This window comes from Salvelinus fontinalis, chromosome 38 (genome assembly GCF_029448725.1).
Source record: "Salvelinus fontinalis isolate EN_2023a chromosome 38, ASM2944872v1, whole genome shotgun sequence".
NCBI lineage: Eukaryota > Metazoa > Chordata > Actinopteri > Salmoniformes > Salmonidae > Salvelinus > Salvelinus fontinalis.
In genome coordinates this window covers 25,062,821-25,075,766 of record NC_074702.1, presented here as the reverse complement: position 1 = coordinate 25,075,766, position 12,946 = coordinate 25,062,821, and the positions used below count along the sequence as shown (strand labels likewise).

Here is a 12,946-nt window from a genome sequence, read left to right as displayed (position 1 = left end):
TTCGCAACACATCTAACTCGTGCACAAATTCGTGTTGTTCCTATGACCGGAGAAAGTTAAATATTAAAAATAGGCGACCTGCTAATAATAAATACAGCGGGAGTGAAAGCATGGAGAAGCGCGTTTTGTTTTGCAAGTGTTGAATAAAGATTGACAGTGCTGAATCAAAAATGTTACATTAATTCAGTCATAAAACAGCAGCTCTTTGCTGTATTCTTTGAGTCTCTGTAGTCATGGTTTTGAACGTTATGAAATCTTACGTCGGATAGGATTCAACTGTTGCTGCTGGGGTCGTGGAAGCATGCAAGCACGGCGATTTGAGCAATCCGATTGGCCAGCACAGTAGGCGCACTCGATTTAGCCCCAGATTCTCCCCGTCAGGTGGAGTTTGTCTTTTTAGACAAATGAAATGGTTCGAAATTGGCACACGTTGGCTCCCGGTGCGCAGGGCTTCTGAATCAAGTGCGCATACCGCCAACAGCGCAACACAAACGGCACGAAAGCCTTTATCGTTAGCTTTTCTACAGAAATGCTTGATGATCGACCGGTTGGTGACCACTGGCCTATGGGCTTGACAACGGTCATTCGCATGGTGAAACATGTTACCGCTGACAGCTAGTGGCACTATACACTAGCAACACATTACTATCACAGAACAGCTCACATTTGTTCCACATGTGCTAAGTTGATCATACAAATATAAGAGCCCGTTTGTTTAGCTTTAACATTGATTTACGTATAGTGATGCCTTCAGGAACAGGTTGGGCAGCCTATAGAAGAATGAAAGGGAATACACAGTCGGTTCCTGGTTCCTATCCTGTTTGAAAGGCAGGAATGTACCCTAGGCGTGACTAATATGGCACTGAGTTACATATTCTTATGGGTCATAAGACTGCATTGTAACTCACTGTGCTCTATCTAAAGTAGATCTCAGAGGGGGTTGGCCAAATGGGGCAGGGCAAGTTTCTATGCAAACCCCAATGTTCGCTGGAGAACAGTTGAACTAGTGTGAGTGGATGAAGCATTGAAGTCACACTACCCCATTTCCAGTGAAGAAATCACCTCAGTAAATTATTTTCTTCCTTAATCTCATTTTGAGAATTGTATTTTTTGGTTGTGACATTGTCAGTGTGAGTGATAATAGCCTAAACTAGATGTTTAGAAATGGGTTGTAATATGAACTGATACGAATTCAGTTTGTGTAATGCTTGACGCTTTCAGATCTCAAATGAATAGGATGATATGGCCTAACCGTTTAGAAACACAGACAAAAAAGCATAATGTTTGTATTGGTGCATGTCCTGTGAAGTGATCAACTCTATCTAAACTTTAGTAGAGTTGAATCTGAAAAAGCTGAATCTGTTGGCATCCCGTGTGACATCTAGTACCACCCCCCCATACACGCAACAAAGACGGCACTGTGTAGGTACCCAAAGAAAGCCGGGTTTGAAACTGGGAATCCACAGACAGCTTACCAGGAATCATTACGCTCTGCCTGTGCTCTGTTTGCATAAGGTGTGCCTATGACATTTGATCACGACTCCAATCAGTGACCTCAGTCAAATGTAACCTTAAAGTAACTGCTCTCAATTTCAGTGTCCATCACTCAATATTTGAATTGTTTGTTTTCACTGACTTTCAAAAAACAGTCAATAGTATTAGATATATCAACGCATAGTTATATTATCATAGCAATGGAAATATCTGAATTGGAAACATTAGTCGTTGATAAGTCACAGGATCTAAATACAAAAATCTAAATACAAATGCATGACAGTGCAAAGTTGAGTTTATGAACAGGCTAGTTATAGAAATGCACCAGAGTTTGGACGGGAATCCTTCTGATTTCTGTATCTGTGTGTTAGCCACACTCCCAAGATCTGAAATTAGATGGAAAAAAATATGGCTGAATATGCAATTAAATTAATACTAAAGCACAATATACACTGAGTGTACAACACATTAGAACACCTTCCTAATATTGAGTTGCACCCCCTTTTGCCCTCAAAAGCCTCAATTCATTGGGGAATGGACTTTACAAGGTGTGGCGTGTTCCACAGGGATGCTGGCCCATGTTGGACTCCAATGTGTCCAAACGTTGTGTCAAGTTGGCTGGATGTCCTGGTGGACCATTCTTGATACACATGGGAAAGTGTTGAGCATGAAAACCCCAGCAGCGTCGCAGTTCTTGACACACTCAAACTGGTGAGCCTGGCACCTACCATCATATCCCATTGAAAGGCACTTAAATATTTTGTCTTGACCATTCACTCCCTGAATGGCACACAATCCATGTCTCAAGGCTTGAAAATCCTTCTTTAAACTGTCTCCCCCCTGTCATCTACACTGATTGAAGTGGATTTAACAAGTGACATCAATAAGGGATCATAGCTTTCACCTGGTCAGTCAGTCATGGAATGAGCAGGTGTTAATAATGTTTTGTACACTCAGTGTAGATATCAATAGATTTGGAATTGTTGAAATAATTTCTGAAGCCAAAAAGTAAAAATCAAAAGTCGAGTGTGTCGATGACATAATATAAAACTGCAGACATTAAAAGTCCCCACTACAAAGTGTTCTGTTTTCAGTTCCAATTTACATAGTAAAAGGCTGTGGGATTCCTATGTTACACAGCAAATTCTACCCATAGCCAGTGCATTGCTATGAGGCTACAGCAGGTTGCTAACCTCTGTGAAGCTGAAGAAGCATCCAATCCCACCCACAAAGCGTAAAACCTCCTCAGCATGACTTTGGATGATTGGAGCACAAGGATCGCAGGATAATGGGTTGGAGAAACAGTCCTGTAGTGTGAGGAAGCAAGTAGACAGGACATAATTGAAGGTATATGTCCATCACTATCTGACAAACATGTTGCTCGTTTTTACTGATAACAAGCCAGAGTCTTTACCGCATCACAGGTGCCATTATAGTTTGGATGGAAGAAGCCACAGCAGTTTAGAGTTTTCTCCACATCCTTCTGAGTCGCCTCAGACTTGTTCCAGCCCACCTCTAGGAGTTCTTTCTAAAGTGGGAGAAATGGATGAAGCAGTGCAGGGAGATTTGAATTCTGTGACCAGAGCCTCATTCAGCATGTCTTCAATCAGAGTGCTTCTTTGAGATCAACTGGAAATTATTCACACTTTCCATTTATGTTGTGCCTTATCCATTTGTTAAATATCTAATACAGGACACAGAAGGAAAGTATGAATGATCTCCAGTATTTATTTAAGGTGTTCTACAGATTAAGTGGTCATGAATCACATTATACACATAATATTTTGTCACGTACCTGCTGCTCTTTATTGATAGCCAGACATGCGGCAGACACTGACAGCTGCACCATGAACACCAGGAACAGGATAATCATGTACTGAGGCCAACTAAGGAAGCTCACATGTGACAACCCTCTGGAAACAAACTAGGCAACGCTAGGCTGTGTATTTGAAAGAGAATTGTTCATAAAGGGAGACAATAGCAGTTAAGAATAGTCTGGGTACACATTGAGACTAAGATCCTCTAGTATACAACTCCTCTGTTTCAGTAGGTCTTGTGTTGTAGTTTGTATTCACTTAACTATGTAATGATAGGGGACATGAATAAAAACATTACAACCACAAAAAAACAATCATATCACATGAAGGTGATAAAAAGTGAGTGGATCTAGGATCAGCTTACCTTCCCCAATCCTAATCTTAACCATTAGTTGGGAAAATGCAAAAAAACATGACCGAAGTTCAGTGTCTAGGGGCAACTTCACCCTACTCCTGATTGAAGGATACAAAGAACAGCAGGACCTGGTGGTGCATCAGGGCTCCACAGAGGCCCACGAAGGCCACAAATAACAGGAAGATGCCCACGCCAATGACTCCAGCCACCACCCGAATACTGGAGACCAGGCCAAACCATTTACCCCAAGCAGCTACGCCAATCAGCAGCAAGCTCACCATCTGAAGACCAAGCACAATACAAAGTGACGGACAGAAGTCCACTAGGAACGGAAAAGCACTTAAAAGGACACTTCATGCTGATTTCTTTGATGTGGGCAAAGTCAACATCTCATATTTAGGCTACAACCTTCAGGTTGATTAAAGTCTTCAGACAGATGTTAAGATGAAATAAATAGATACATTTAATACAATATGTATTAAGACATTTAGAAAGTAACACATTGAGTATTTTGATTATATTATACATTAATTGCATGACGATAATTTATCACACTATACAGATATGGTTTAGACAAGTAGTTCCCAACCTTTCTCGGTTACTGTACCACCAACATAAATTTGCTCTGCCCGAGTAACCCTGAAGTAATCCCATAAGTACATTTTACAAGTAGGCTTATGGTATCATGAGGCTTCTTAAATACCCCCAGAGGTCCTAGTACCCCTGGTTGGGAACCAATAGTTTAGACTTTGCATTAACTGAGAGACATTGTGGCAACTGTTTGGAATGTAGCCTACTATCATTTTGATAGGTGTCACAACGACTTAATTTGCATGATAGCCTTCTTGCCCTGGCTATATCATTCTTGACTAGAATCATGTTGGCTTTAGTACTTTCATTAATAGCCGATCATCAAAAACAATTCGTACCCCTATGGAAACATCTATGCGTGGTACTTACAACATAAAGTATGTTCAGAGCGCATAGGGAATTCTTCGTGCAAACAAATCCTCCGCAAACCATTGTCGATATTCGTTTTTTATCCTCTCGAACAAAGCAATTATCAGACTCAAATGTATCCGAGTTGGAAAAGTAAGAAGTCTTATCATTGAATGAAAAACACTGACTGTGGCGTTTTACAGGTGTGTAGGATTCCAAGGAGGGACAAGTCCAGGGAAATAGGTTTTCAATTTACCTGATTGGTCGTCTTGAAATGATGACTTCACATATGCAAATGCAGCTAAAGAAATGTGTGATGGCTGAACCAAGTGATTACCTAAGTGTTATTTTAATCACCAGATACTGTGTATGTTTATTTATTATCATTTATTTAACTAGGAAAGTCAGTTAAGAACAAATTCTTATTTACAATGACAGTCCTAACCTGGTCAAACCCGAACGACGCTGGGCCAATTGTGCCCTATGGGACTCACAATCACGGCCAGGTTGTGGTACAGCCTGGAATCGAACCAGGGTCTGTAGTGACACCTCTAGCACTGAGACGCAGTGCCTTTTAGACCGCTGCGCCACTCTGGAGGTTTACTAGGACTAGGCTGCACTGTAAGACATTTCACATAAAATATTTCCTTACGAAAAAAGATTGACATCAGAGTGCAGTATGCTGCAAATACTATGTCCAAAAATAGATTAATTGTTTTACTGCAGTAATTTTGCAGTGTAACTGCAGTTAGAGTGCAGTATAACTGCAGTTCAACTGCAGTACGCTACAGTTATTCTGTAATTACTGCTCCAAAATAACACAGTGGACTGCAGTTACTGCACTTTTACTGTCGTTTCAAAACTGAAATCTATTTGTGTAGGGTAAACCCCTACAAAAACATTGCAGTTTTTAAACTGTTCGCCGTAAAAATAAAAATAAAATCTATTTTTGATGAGGAAAAATACTTTTGAAACAATGGGAGCATATAATGACTGGTTATGACACTAATGAATCTTTAACCTTTATCCTCTAATTTGGACATTGATAAACAACACTATTGCTTTTCAATAAAACACCTTAATATTTGTTATTCAAGTTATGAAAGTGTACTCGTGCTTAAGGATAAATGTGATGAATTATACCTCACTAAAACATATTGAAGAACACTGACGGCTAGAGGAACAATGTATAAAATACGTACAGTCTAAGCCCTTCAACATATCAAGAATGAACTTTCTAGATTTCCGTTGAACTGCTAACAAATGTTGAAAAGGGGGGAGAATGGGCTTTGAAAGCGGTTCGTATTATGATAAATAATTAAGGTGTTGAAATTTTGTATACTGCAATAATATCTATACATATTATTTACTTTCTGTGTTAATGAATTCAATGGAAGAGAAAAAGTTGAATGAATTAATATGAATTTCAATGCCCACCCCTGTACTAAACACGTGGTACAGTCTGAAAACACCAGTTTAACCCCAACAGCCAGCCAGAAATCTTCAGAATGAAAACCAAACAACGTTATAGTCTATAATTTAGTTTCACTCACAATTATCCTTATTTGTCTTATGTCGTTGACTGTTTGTTTTTTTTACACACAATTATAGCCAATATGTCAGCCCCGAAGAAGGGAGATCTATCTTCCACCGAGAGGGAATTATTCGTAGTTATTGCTGCAGGTAAATCCTCTTTACTTTAATGCTAATGCTAGTTAGCTAGACAGTACGCTTGTTACTGTAGTCTAGATAAGATATCTGAGATTGCTGTACGATTTCACATTTAACTAGTACGTTATGTAATGGGTTAAATTATGTTTCTAATGATGGTGACTATATGGCTAACTTATAGCTCAATCCAGCAAGTTGCATTGGAAGGAAACTTGCTAACTACTGTAGCTAGCTAGCCAAGCTAGTACTGATAGTTATAAAAATCTCTAATCTGCTAGCGTTAGTATTGTACAGTACTACTAGACGTTATGTTAGCTAGCTGCCAGTTCATGAAATAGCTGAAACAGTTTTCTAGACAAGACAACTGTTGGTTGTTTCAAGCCTTGGTTAACTTGTGGCAGTGTTCATAACTTTCAATGCAATACAATCCCTTGATACAATCCCTCCCCAATCCCATGCATGTACAAGTAATGATTGACCTTTGATGCTTTTTCTCAGGAAATGTTCAAGAAGCCTCAAGATTATTGGGCTGCAAGGATGTCAGAGTCAACTGTTTGGATGAGGTTCGGTTTTTCAACGATATTCTATTGTAACATTCGTTTTTGATTGATTTATGCTCCTTATAATTTGTCTGCAAACTGGACAGTAAGGAAACCACAGGCAGCATGTCTCTTTTTGTTTCATAACATTGCCTATGTCTTCTCCTCAAGAGGCAGGCAGTCCAGTCCAGGCACTCCGCAGTTTAGCAAAGGCTATTTTCCGCAACCTCATTATCCTGTATTGTGCACTCTACAATGCTGTACAATGAGGAATATTTATATGTAGATTTAATTCAGCATCATTTGTCTATAATAGGCAAATTAAATGATGCATATCTACAACATACACTACTGACAGTTCTGTTTCTCCTCCTCAGAATGGGATGACTCCCCTCATGCACGCTGCATACAAGGGCAAGGTGGATATGTGCAAGCTGCTACTGCAACATGGGGCAGATGTGAACTGTAATGAACACGAGCATGGATACACGGCACTAATGTTCGCTGGGCTATCAGGTAGGCATATTTTCTCACTGTTCATATTGCTGAGAAAGGATATCCCTGTGTAGATCAGGGTGCCCCATGTTGAATTCATTAATTTGACTGTGTGCGGTAACTCTTTTCTCCCCGCCTTGCCGCCATCTAGGTAAGACTGATATCACCTGGATGATGTTAGATGCAGGAGCGGAGACAGATGTGGTCAACTCCGTCGGGCGAACAGCATCTCAGATGGCTGCGTTTGTCGGTAAGTACAGTAAGGATATCACACATAACAGGAAGTGTATGTGATGTCTGTGACGTAGAATAAACTTGAATGACTCCATATTGGCATTGCCACCCTTTATTCTGATCGTGTTCATTAGGGCACATTCTGTTTGGAGCCTTATGAATGCAACCTCTGTCACAGTGAGACATGGGAACTTGTTTCTCACCCAGGTGTATCTCCTCTCCTCTCCCCAGGGCAGCACGACTGTGTGACGGTGATCAACAACTTCTTCTCGCGGGCCAAGCTGGAGTATTACACCATACGCCAGGGGCTGGAGAAGGAGCCCAAGCTGCCCCCCAAACTGGCAGGACCCCTCCACAAGATCATCATGAGCACCAACCTCAACCCCGTCAAGGTAAAAACCACCACCGCTGTCTCTGGGCCACAATATGGAATAGTGGGTTTGGAGTGAGATATTAAGTGATGCATATTTGATCAAAGCAATGTGTACACCAGACCACTCAGACCAGCAAGGATATCAGGCAAAAAAAAGTAAGCAGACCTTTTCCGACTAAAGACAAGTCGGTTGGCGAACTGTAAAAGGCAAAACACAAAGACAGACACCCACCAATATAACCCTATCTGTGCGTTATGTCACCTTTTTATAAAGCATAGCTTTTTGGGGAATAGTGGGTTATGTGACCTTTGGCAATCCATCCTACATATGGAGCTGTTATGTCACCCTTTTATAGTGAATGGGAACCCCCCCCTTCTCTGTCTGTCTCTCTCAGATGGTGCTTCTGGTGAAGGAGAACCCGGTGCTGGCTGAGGTGGAGGCCCTGGAGAAGTGCCGGCGGGTGATGGAGCTGATCTGTGAGAAGTGTGTGAAGCAGCAGGACATGAATGAGGTGCTGGCCTTGAAGATGCACTACATTAGCTGTGTGCTGCAGAAGTGTGCCTCCTTCCTCAAGGAGCGCGACGACAAGCTGGAAGGACTCATCAAGAGGTGAGCGAGGGGGTTGGACTGTATGGGCTGGTTTCCCAGACATGTGTAGAGTAAACACATTTGAACATGTAAATACATATGGGGCTGGTTTCCCGGACATTATTATTACTATTTATAGATATTTTTTATTAAACTGGACGGACAGAGGATGTCAATGCAAAAAGTCGGTAAGATAAGGAAGAAATTGCTATGAAATGCATATATCTGGCTGCACTGATGATGTGTAGAAATACTCTGACACACTAAATCTGTTTTTGATTGTTATATGTACTGTATTGCAATGCATACAACCCCAGATGTCATTGCTGTCCCCATACAGCTTGTTGAAGGGCCGGGACAGTGACGGCTTCCCGCTGTTTCAGGAGAAGTTCATCAGAGAGTGCATCCGCAAGTTCCCCTACTGCGACGCCACACTGCTGCAGCAGCTGGTCCGAAGTATCGCTCCCGTGGAGATTGTGAGTCAATCAGTCATCAATCAAATTGATTTATAAAGCCTCTTTTCCCATCAATATTTGTCACAAAGTGCTTTTACAGTCATGCTCTCTCTCGTGATGTCTGTCTGTATTTAATATAGACTCATTTTGCAACGTCAGTTTGAGTGAAGCACCACTCGTAATAGTTTCATGTTATGGGCTTAATAACCTTTTCAACGTTTATACTGTTAGGCCCAGTTTCCCAGACAATGATTAAGCTTAGTCATGGACTAAAAAGCATGCTCAATGAGGAAATCCCTTTAAAATACCTTTTTAGGTCAAGACTAGGCTTAATCTTTGACCATTAGTGTCATTTTGTACTGTATATCTTGTGTATATTTAGAATTTTGTCTCCCATTTCCCCTTTCTGTCCTGGTCAGGGTAACGATCCTACAGCCATCTCAGTTTTGACCCAGGCTATAACAGGACAGGTGGGCTTCATGGATGCGGAGTTCTGTACCACCTGTGGGGAGAAGGGAGCAGAGAAGAGATGCTCCATCTGTAAAATGGTAGGCACAATGCGCGTTTCTACGGTAACTCATATCAATACAGTCAAATGCTATATTCATATGTCCACTGTCATCATTCATAGACCTGCAATAGCGATGGTCAATCTGTCATTATGTATCCTTGCATCCGATGCATGGGCCTCTCTTCTTACCCAATACATGCAACGTTTTTTGTGTTCCTATAGGTGATTTACTGTGCCCCAGCCTGCCAGAAAATGCACTGGTTCACCCATAAGAAGGTCTGCAAGCAGCTTCAGGAGCAGAGAGAAAAGCACGAGGCAGAGTCAGCCAAGCTGATGGAGCGACAGAGGAAAGGTATTGGAGAAATATTCTTGAGCCGTACATTTTCATGTCCCCTCTTGTTTAATTTGTATATGTCTCATTGTAATTTTAAGTGACCAAGGATGACATGAAACACCTACTGTACATTGGTTACGAAACGATGCTTGGTTTTGAATAGGATGCTTCAGCTTCAAAAGTGGTAGTTAGGTTAAATCGTCTTTCCATTGCGTCGGGTTACAAGGCATCATGTTAACAGTGGGCTCCTTCTGTGTTTCTCAGAGCAGAGCCAGGCGGTAGAGTCGGCGACAGGCTCCATGCAGGACCTCTCAGTAGGACCCAATGAAGACTCTCCGTCTTCCCCGTCAACCTCTGACAACCAAGCAGACCCCCCTCCCCCCAGCCCCGTCTCCACCACTCCAGCCACAGAGAACTGAAGGAGGTCTGTAAGGGACGTCTGACACAGGTGCACAATGCCTATACACGCTGCTGTCTCCCCTACTACAGGTCTACACTGTTGTCCTAGAAGGTCTAAGGGAGGCCTGCCGTGTAATGCCCAACAGTTAACCTGGGGATGAAGTACGCAGGAGCTTCACACAAGCTTAAGGCCTGAACCCATGGGAAAGGATCCCTTATTTATTGATGATCTGACATTGTTTTCCACCAAAGCAATGCAACACTATTGCACACGATGGAAGAAGGGTTAGGGTCACGAGTGTCTATGCTTTTTGAATTTTTATTCCATGTTTTATTTTCATCATTCATGTCCAATGTTAAATTGTACACTAATATAATTATGTCGGTGGTTTTTGTTCAAGAATAATGGAAAGTGCTTCAGGGAGTGTGATGTAAAGAAGAAGTAGTAGTAGATTTAATTGGTATTCTGTTTGTTCATGTCCTTAATTTCCCTAGTTAATAGATAAAGGACATTGTTTCCAAACATACAGTAAAGTCGCTTGAATTGGCCAAGAACAAAATTATTTTTAAGTTACTGTAACCTGAAAAGGCAATTTGGCAAATCCTTCTAACAATGTGGCTTTTTTTTGTTGAACACTGATGTTTCGAAGATGTCAAATGACTGGGATTGCAATACACCAGAATAAACACCACAGTACTGTCTCTGTGCTTTTGATTGTATGACAGATTACTCATCTGGGTGTCAGTCTGTTTGTATCAGTCATGCCAAACCTTGCCACTCCTTGTCATGCAAAATAATGTTTTGTATGACACCGCGTTGACATGATGGCACAAACAGATCTGGGATCAGGCTAAGACTAGACTCCACTCACATGGGAAATGTTCTTAACGTAGACCAGTGAGGATTCAGACTCCCAGAGTTCTTCCTCCAGGTCATCATGTACTGTGTAACATTGACCTGGGGTGTCTGTTTGTTGTGTGGTAGTAATGAGAAAACTGATTCTGATCTGAGGTTCCTCCCCTGGGATCTTCTCCTCCAATGCATTTTGAGAAGAAGCCAAGGAGAGAGGACATGAAGAATCAGTTAAATACAATTGAGATTCACCCCTCTTGTTTTTGGTGCAGTTATCCGAACATGACAGTGAGGATGTTGGCCCCTGGCTGGTTCCATTCCCCCAGCGGTGGAAATTGCCTTCCAGTCCACAGTGGAGAACTGCATGATGGATCTCTGCATGGGTCTGTGCACACTGGGATCTGCTATCTCACCAAATGGGCTCCTGGGCAGAGATAAGCGTCACAGAGAAGCGCATATAAATAGACATTGAGAACGTTTAATACTTTAGGAGTCATACATTCAATTGTAACATTGCATAATTTGTATCAAGAGATAATCACCCATAACCCTTATTTGTGACTTACTTTGAATGTTGTCTTGATCCATAGTGAACTGCAAGTCAGATGAAAATTATCAAATTGATTGCATATTTTCTCAATTTTCAAGTCAATAGATTAAAAAAGCTGGTGAATTGCAATATAAGGCAAATGCTCTTCTTCTTTGGTACAGTATTTTACCTTGAGCAAAGTGTCATCCCTCCTCATAGATGCCAGTCTCTCTACTGGCAGGAGTCTCTGCCCGGCTGCCAACTGGGGGACACAATGGTGTTGTATACAAAACGGCTGTAATGAACTGTTCCTCTCCTCCTGCTTCATCTCTGTCAACCAGGAATCACTTTAGGTTCAACAAGGATCCCAGACTTGACACAGCAATGTATTGTAACAGTTTCACTAGTTAGTTGCTTATTTTCCAATTTTTGGAATATGATTTCAATATTTGTTGACATACCTCTTCTATCCAATAACTTCACTGATAGCAAGTTATGGACCACATATTGACGATGTCCGGTCTGTTGTGAGTAGCGATTCAGGGAAAAAAGCTGCAAAAGCAATTGTCAAACAAGTTTTCATCTACAATACTGTGTCAAATCTAAAGGAGGCTGGTGAGGGGGACCTATAGGAGGATGGGTTCATTGTAATGAATGGAATGGTATCAAACATATGGAAACCACGTTTGACTCTGTTCCATTCCAACCATTAAATTGAGCCCGTCTTCTTATACCTCCCCCCACAAGCCTCCACTGGTCATATCTGTTGTTCCTCACATAACCATGTCAAATGTGAGGGACTTAGACTGTACAGTATCAGTGGAATCCCTATTCACTCACTGGCAGTGTGGAGATGCTGCAAGTTCCTCAACTCAGCCACGCAGTCCTCCAGCCTCTTCATCTGGTGTTTGTGCAGAAGAAGAACCCAATGGCAGGTTAGGTGTCCCAGGGCATCTAGAAATGGAAAACATACAGTAAAGACAGTAGCCTGGGTGACAGCCTGTTTCTGCTCTCTTAACAACTCCATGTGAAATTGTCATGCCAAACTTGGCTTGACAATGACAGCAATGGACTTGGCAAGAGCACAAACAGATCTGGGAACAGTCTATAAAAAGGACAGGCATGTGTGCACTTGAGGATGGAAAACACAGATCCACAACAAGACAAACTCAGACAGAGAACATGCAATGCAATGTTGTTTCCTGGCTCCAGGTAGATCTAGTAGGGTGGTTGGTTTGGTTTGTCCGTCATATGTGATAGACCTGTCTGAATTACTATACTTAATTTATCTTACCTAAAAGATTGCTCAAGTATTTTGAAGATGTAATGATATTTAGAATGTCACTGCATATTCCTACA

The 12,946-nt window shown here is 41.5% G+C and overlaps 2 protein-coding genes across 4 annotated transcripts; one reads left to right on the top strand and one right to left on the bottom strand.

Annotated features, from left to right (window-relative positions):
- Positions 1 to 1,658: 1,658 nt before the first annotated feature.
- On the bottom strand, positions 1,659 to 4,810 carry LOC129837199 (tetraspanin-13-like). The gene is made up of 6 exons (XM_055903147.1): positions 4,627 to 4,810; positions 3,780 to 3,947; positions 3,290 to 3,370; positions 2,909 to 3,022; positions 2,688 to 2,801; positions 1,659 to 1,880 (listed from the first exon to the last, which is right to left on the bottom strand). The coding sequence occupies exons 1-6, from the start codon at positions 4,687 to 4,689 to the stop codon at positions 1,806 to 1,808; spliced, it is 615 nt and encodes a 204-aa protein (XP_055759122.1). The 5' UTR covers positions 4,690 to 4,810; the 3' UTR covers positions 1,659 to 1,805.
- Positions 4,811 to 6,072: 1,262 nt separating this feature from the next.
- LOC129837582 (ankyrin repeat and MYND domain-containing protein 2-like) lies at positions 6,073 to 11,748 on the top strand. Of its 3 annotated transcripts, none has more exons than XM_055903866.1 (11): positions 6,073 to 6,288; positions 6,775 to 6,839; positions 7,193 to 7,331; positions 7,462 to 7,560; positions 7,776 to 7,936; positions 8,313 to 8,527; positions 8,847 to 8,982; positions 9,381 to 9,509; positions 9,695 to 9,824; positions 10,071 to 10,230; positions 11,331 to 11,748. In XM_055903866.1, exons 1-10 carry the CDS (start codon positions 6,222 to 6,224, stop codon positions 10,223 to 10,225), a joined length of 1,296 nt encoding a protein of 431 aa, XP_055759841.1. In that variant the 5' UTR covers positions 6,073 to 6,221; the 3' UTR covers positions 10,226 to 10,230; positions 11,331 to 11,748. The 3 variants fall into 3 exon arrangements, with proteins under 3 accessions (XP_055759841.1, XP_055759840.1, XP_055759839.1); XM_055903865.1 differs by having other exon boundaries at positions 10,071 to 10,254; XM_055903864.1 differs by lacking the exon at positions 11,331 to 11,748 and having other exon boundaries at positions 10,071 to 10,907.
- Positions 11,749 to 12,946: the final 1,198 nt, after the last annotated feature.

Coding starts and splice junctions, on each gene's coding strand:
- LOC129837199 (XM_055903147.1), bottom strand. CDS start 4,689: ATGGTTTGCGGAGGATTTGTTTGCACGAAGAATTCCCTATGCGCTCTG. Junction 3,948..4,626: donor CTCTGAACATACTTTATGTT/GTAAGTACCACG, acceptor CTTGGTCTTCAG/ATGGTGAGCTTGCTGCTGAT. Junction 1,881..2,687: donor GCTTCTTCAGCTTCACAGAG/GTTAGCAACCTG, acceptor ATCTAATTTCAG/ATCTTGGGAGTGTGGCTAAC.
- LOC129837582 (XM_055903866.1), top strand. CDS start 6,222: ATGTCAGCCCCGAAGAAGGGAGATCTATCTTCCACCGAGAGGGAATTA. Junction 6,840..7,192: donor GAGTCAACTGTTTGGATGAG/GTTCGGTTTTTC, acceptor TCTCCTCCTCAG/AATGGGATGACTCCCCTCAT. Junction 8,983..9,380: donor GTATCGCTCCCGTGGAGATT/GTGAGTCAATCA, acceptor TGTCCTGGTCAG/GGTAACGATCCTACAGCCAT.